The sequence below is a fragment of the Arachis ipaensis genome, chromosome B2, assembly GCF_059453495.1.
Source record: "Arachis ipaensis isolate K30076 ecotype BB chromosome B2, ASM5945349v1, whole genome shotgun sequence".
Taxonomy (NCBI): Eukaryota; Viridiplantae; Streptophyta; class Magnoliopsida; order Fabales; family Fabaceae; genus Arachis; species Arachis ipaensis.
In genome coordinates, this window is record NC_142437.1 from 125,085,982 (window position 1) to 125,092,711 (window position 6,730).

Sequence of the window (6,730 nt, forward strand, 5' to 3'; positions counted from 1 at the left end):
ATTATGTATATACATATATGTAGGGTATAACATTATAACTATAGTAGAAGACAAGTCATATTCATATATGAATATATAGTGGAAAAATTTTCAAGTGTACCGTCATATCGGTGTTTCAGTTATTTTTAACCGTTGATTTTAATTATAAAATATATATATATATATATATAATTAAAATCAACGGTTAAAAATAACTGAAACACCGGTATGACAGTACACTTAAAAATCTTCGTATATGATGATGCCGTTGCCGTATTTTCTAGATAACAAGCAAAGTCTTAACCGGCGGCACAACACATCACACCATCACAGCACACAAAATCCCTTCATTTAAACACACATGCCACTACATCCAGTTAACATTATAATATATAGTTTCAAATTAAATTAAATATTTTATTATTCGTACTAGCTACTATAGCTAGCACTATAGTATAAAGTAGTACAATATTATTATATATAGTCATCATCCATATCCATATCCATATGATTATGATTTAACATACATACATGCATGATGCATACATAACATGAAACCCATCCACCGATAGATCTGACCAACTAACCCACAATATTAACCCCACCAACCAATATAACTCCCTCTTTTTATTTATCTATAAATATAATACTCTCACCCTTTTCCTCAATTCCCATTCTCCAAACTTAAACAAATATAACATTCTTATTCTTCTTCTTATTATCTTAATTAAGCTATCATGGGAGAGGTTTGTTTTGATTCTTATTCTATTCTATTCTATTCTATTCTATGCATGTAATTAAATTTGGCCTTTATGTTTTGTATCTGATTTTTGTGGCGGTTTAATTTGTTGTGGCAGAAGCAAAAGGAGCAGCCAAAGAATGAAACGGAGGAGAAGAAGCCGTCGTCTGAAGAACCAAAGAAAAACGACACACCCGCTCCTGTCGTTTACAAGCTTGACTTGCATTGCGAGGGATGTATTAAGAAAATCAAAAGAACCGTTCGCCATTTTGATGGTATGTAATTACTAATTACTAATTAATTAATTTAGATTTATATAATTTCAAAATAATTATATATATTGTGTGTGTAGGTGTGGAGGATGTCAAGGCTGATTTAACGGCTAACAAGTTAACGGTCACCGGAAACGACGTTGACGCCGTTAAGCTTCAAGAGAAGCTTATCGTCAGAACTAAGAAGAAGGTTGAGCTACTAACTCCTCCGCCGCCCAAGAAGGAAGCCGCTCCTCCTCCTCCTGCTCCTCCGGCCGAGGGAGAAAAGAAATCCGATGAGAAGAAGCCACCTAAAGAGGTATTTAGTAATAATAATAATAATAATTAAATTAATTAATAATGTTTTAGTTTAATTCGCTTAATTTAGCTCACCGACTTTTATTTTTTTATCATTATTATTATTCAGAGCACGGTGGTTTTGAAGATCAGATTGCACTGTGACGGTTGCATTACGAAAATTAGAAGAATCATCCAGAAGTTCAACGGTGAGAGACTTGACCTAATTCACGATGATACCAAGAGAAAAAAAATAATAAAGATTAATTAATAATTAAACTAATAGTACTAGTACTAGCTAGTAGTATTTTATTCCTTTGAATAACCTTTTAATCAATCAAATTATAAATTAATTAAATAATTTGTGGCTGGCGGGTTCAGTGGATCAATTAATTAATTAATAATAACTAGTGAGATTTAATTTTATTTTATCATAATAATATTAAGATAAGGAAAAGTCTAGGGCCAGCAATTTTTTCAAATTCTGGTTAGCATGTAACTAACAAAAAAAAGTGAGTCATTGGATGAAATCTCACACCAATCTCACACCATTAAAATCATCATTGATGGTTATTTGATGGTTACAGATCACAAAAGTTACTGGTCCTTAGCACTCGTTGATAATTATGAACGAAGATGTTAAACATTGTTTTATATGCAGGTGTTGATTCGGTGAGCATTGATGGAGGTAAAGATTTGGTGACGGTGAAGGGAACCATGGATGTGAAGGAACTGGTGCCCTATTTGAACGACAAGCTCAAGAGGAACGTGGAGGTGGTTGCACCAAAGAAAGATGAGGAAAAGAAAGAAAAAGACGGCAGCGATGCCGGTGCCGGTGAAAAGAAAGAGAGCAAAGAAGCTGCCGGCGACAAAAAAGACGGCGGAGACAAAAAAGAAAGTGGAGGAGGAGGAGACGGTGACAAAAAAGAAAAAACAGCAGCGACGACAGCGACAACAACGACTGAAACAAAGAGTGAGGTTAACAAAATGGAATACCACGGATACCCATTGCCATCCCCAATTTATTGGCACAATAATAATGAAAATTTTCATCAAGGTCAAACAAGTTATGCTATGGAGGTTCACCCTGGGTATGCAAACCATGGGTACCACTATATGGAGCCACCACAAGGATACATGACCCATCATCATCAAGGGTATGTGATGAACCATAATCAAGGGTATCATCATGTTGAGCCAGGTCCATTACCATTCTACATGAACCCTAACCAACCTCACCCTCAGATGTTCAGTGATGAGAACCCTAATGCTTGTTCCCTCATGTGATGATATGAATTTCATGCTGCTTAATTTTGTCAGTGTGTGTAGTACACTATACTACATACCTAATACACATGTAATTGTAAATAATCAAAAGGGGAAAAAATAAAATAAGTTGGACTATATACAAATTGAGGGAGGAGGTTCAATATTATTAATTAATAATTAATAATTGGTTAGTTTATATTTATAGAGAAATTATATATGTGTAATATATGGTAGAATATTTTGATATATATAGTTTAGTGGGACTATGAGAATATAGAGCTTATTATATGGCCGGCTGGAATTGGAGAATCCTATTGTCCAGAAAATGAGTTGCTTTTAGTTTGGTTCATTCTTTGTAATATTTTGTATAATTAATTTCATGAATACATATATAAATATATTCCAGTTTTATATATGTTGTACTTTATAGAATAAAATTTTGTGTATGGTTTTGGTTTGTGGCCATGTGGGAAAGGGGTTGTTTATTAATTTGTCTCATTTGAGAAAGAATTTTATATTTTAATATTTATATATTTATTTTTGGGATTGTTAACTCACATGCATCATCACTTGGAGTTGAGTGTTGACAACGTCCTCCCAACAGAAAATTAAATATATAGAAAAATTAAAAATAGGGTGTTGCTGGGGTTCTAAGTAAAGTGAAAAAAATTTACCAAGAAGAGAATAATGAATTAGATAACTGAAGTACAAAGGAATCATGACATTTTGCTACTATACATTAAAGCAATATTATTGCCGTACACATTGACATTTACTCCAAATTAAAGCAAGTAGCAACCAATGAAATGAATAATAATTAATGTGATTGAAATTAAAAGAGTTTGATGGGAGAGGGTAGTGAAAAGAAACTTGATGGGAGTGTATAGGGGGTCCATGACTCCATGTTCATCTCCTATAATTTTTGCTATAAAAAGTTGGAAAATTTATATTGCGCCAGGACCAATAGTGCATAAATAATTGTCTAAATGACTAAATGCATATAATAAATTTAAAAAACTATTTTTTTTTTATTTTATTATCATGATTATCTTTTTTGATAAAATTTGAGTAGTCTAGTTTGATTCAAGTCCCACATATATTGAAAAAGGCCAAATTAATTTAGAGCCTTATCACCCTGCTATGGATCTTTCTTTCAAAATTTGTACTTTTGTTTGTTTTTCTATATTCCTACTCAAGGTCTCCATCCCTTCAATTTTATGTATTAGCTAGTATGAACAAAGAACAATAAAAGAGACAAATGAAGGTCCAGCTTTAATTTGTTTGTTACTTCTTGATCGAGGAAGAAGTCACCACCAGCTAGCTAGCAACTCTGCTCATCATGCATGCTTCATGAGGCGATTGCTTCACATTATTTATTTATTAATAAATATTTGAATGATTCTTTTTATATGGCACATACATCACGGTCGAAATTAAATGATGATGATGAGTTTTGTGACTTTATCTATTTTAGTTTATCAAAATGTTTAGTAACCAAAGAAAATTAGTAAAAAACAACTATAATTTACCTTATTTAGTATTTATTAATTGTTGCGACAGTTAATGATGCTAAATAAAATAAATTTTGACCGTTTTTTTTTGTCTTTCTAGTATTACTGTTTAGTTTAAAAGTTTTATTTCGATACACTGCGTAAAGTATTTATACTATTATTATAATAATATTTTATGTATTTAGATGATTTTTAAAACATTGAGTTTGAAAATTAGTTATTGTATATTGTTAATGCAGGGGTGTCAAAAATTCTCAGGAGGCGGGGATCTCTGTAGGGACCGCCTCGAATGGGGTCCCAATGGTGGGAAATTTTTTCCGTGGGAATGGAGAGCAAAATTCTCCCGAGACAGGCGCGGGGACCCGAGCGGAGATTCTCGCCCCATTCCGATAATTTTCTGAATTTTTGAACTTACTTAATACCCCTTACTTTATTTCTAATACAGGAGTTTTTTAGTAATTTCACTCATTGAAAAATTCTAATTCTATTATTCAAGATTTTATTTTATAGACTATGATTTGCTATGTTATATTTCTGGACTTATAGTCTTGGATAAGATATATTTATGTGTTTGTAATAATATTTTGTAGTTTGTTTTTTTATTTCTTTTATATTTTTTATTATAATTTTGATATGAATGTTAAACATAGGAAAATGGAGAATGGAGTCCCACGAGAAACACGGGGAACACGAAGAATGGAGATGAGGACAATTATTATTTTTCCATAGTAGAAAACGAGGCGGGGACAGGGATTAATTTTGGGGGCGGGGACGGAGAACAGGAAAGCATCTCCCGCTCCCGCTCCGCCCCATTAACATCCCTACTATTAATGTGACAATTTATAAATAGTTGTTTGGGAGAAATATTTTTATAACGATGAGATTTAAAGAACAATGTTACTATTCGGAATTTAACTTAAAAATAATTATTTTTCAATAAATATCAGTTTTTTTAAATTATTTTTTATTTTAAATTTAAATATTAAATTCTAAATTCTAAATTCTAAATCTTTAAAAATTAAGAATAAAAAATAATTATATAATAAAATATAACTAATATTAACTAATAATTAAAAATGAGTTCCCAATACTTATTCATATGAATTTACTCTCTTTTGATCCTAAATTGCTACCATAAAACTAATTTAATTTTGCTGTACAAATCAACTTGGTGATTCGTTTCAGTACCATTATATACACCCACCTTCATTATCATTCATTTTGTGGTCCTTTTTACATAATAATGGAGCATTTGCCTTAGAAACCGATAACACCATCTTTCTATTATTCTTCTTATCTACATTAACCACTCTCATAAATCCAAAACTTTATTTATGAGAGGTCCAATTTTGTAGGACCATATCATTCACTTTTTTTTTCTCTTTTCTTTTCATCCATACAATTTGGTTAAGGATCTCATATTATTAGTAAGATCAATTTAATTAAGTTGGTAGTCGTAATTTAGAATATGGATTATATAGCCTTTCATTTCATTAAAATACAGATAGAGTAAAAAATTGATGCATGCCAATGTACACTATTATTATATATTATTTTATACACGTGTTAAGATATATATAATATCTAAAATTCAAGAGAACAGTTAAATTATTTTTTGGGTAATATTAAGCAATTAATTTTTTTCAATCAATATTATCAGTCGATATTTTTAAAATTATTTTATTTATTTTAAATTTAAATCTTATATCATAAACTCTTAACTCTAAATCTTAAATTATTAACTTAAATTCTAAAATTAGATAATACTAATTAAATTAAAATTTAATTTCTTATTCTTTTAGGTAATTGCTATAAAAAGCAATCTACATCGATATCTAAATAGAGATTTGATAATGTTACATTACTAAAAGATATTGATGTACACAAAAAGTAGTAAATGGTAGAATAATAGTTTCATGCACCCACTCAAATGCACATACACAATATTCCTTTAGTTTCTTGGTGCTTTTTAATATATCATCTTCTTAGTAGAAAGGCATGATGAGAAATAAAGGAAAATAATGTGATGATGAGACAAAAGTAAACCCTGCCCCTTTTCCTCCTCCAAAAGACAAATTATAAACAAGTCTAATTACATGAGATCAGACTTTGCCTAGTGATATGTAGTTGGTTCTATATATATAAAAAATTATTACAAATTTATTTATTTATTTCATTTTACATTCTCAAAACACAATAAAACAAATTTCCAAAAATGATTATTCTATTATTTTCATAAAAAAGACGGTTCTATGAAAGAATACAGCGAATATTAATGGGAGCACTTAGATAAAAATGTCAAAAACATCTTTTTTTTTTAAATTAAAATTTAACACATATAATCAATTAAACTATATTATTTTTATTAAAATTAGACCAGACAAATCAATTTAGTCAAAAAATTAATAAATTAAATTTTGAACCGATATAAATTAATATATTTTATAAAAAATGACTACAATATCTCAATTATAAAAATTAACTAAAATACTCTTATATATATATATATATATATATATATATATATATATATATATATATATATATATATTGAAAACTCTAAATCCTAACCCTATGACGACAGAGAAGAAAATGATTAGAATTTATTCTCAAAATTAATATATATAATAAGAGTATTTTAGTCATTTTCTATAATAGGAGTATTGTAATCATTTTTTATAAAA

General features: G+C 29.5%; 1 protein-coding gene across 1 annotated transcript; it reads left to right on the forward strand.

Annotated features, from left to right (window-relative positions):
* Positions 1 to 304: 304 nt before the first annotated feature.
* LOC107626477 (uncharacterized) lies at positions 305 to 2,948 on the forward strand. The gene is made up of 5 exons (XM_016329365.3): positions 305 to 725; positions 837 to 993; positions 1,071 to 1,288; positions 1,397 to 1,475; positions 1,928 to 2,948. Exons 1-5 carry the CDS (start codon positions 717 to 719, stop codon positions 2,551 to 2,553), a joined length of 1,089 nt encoding a protein of 362 aa, XP_016184851.1. The 5' UTR covers positions 305 to 716; the 3' UTR covers positions 2,554 to 2,948.
* Positions 2,949 to 6,730: the final 3,782 nt, after the last annotated feature.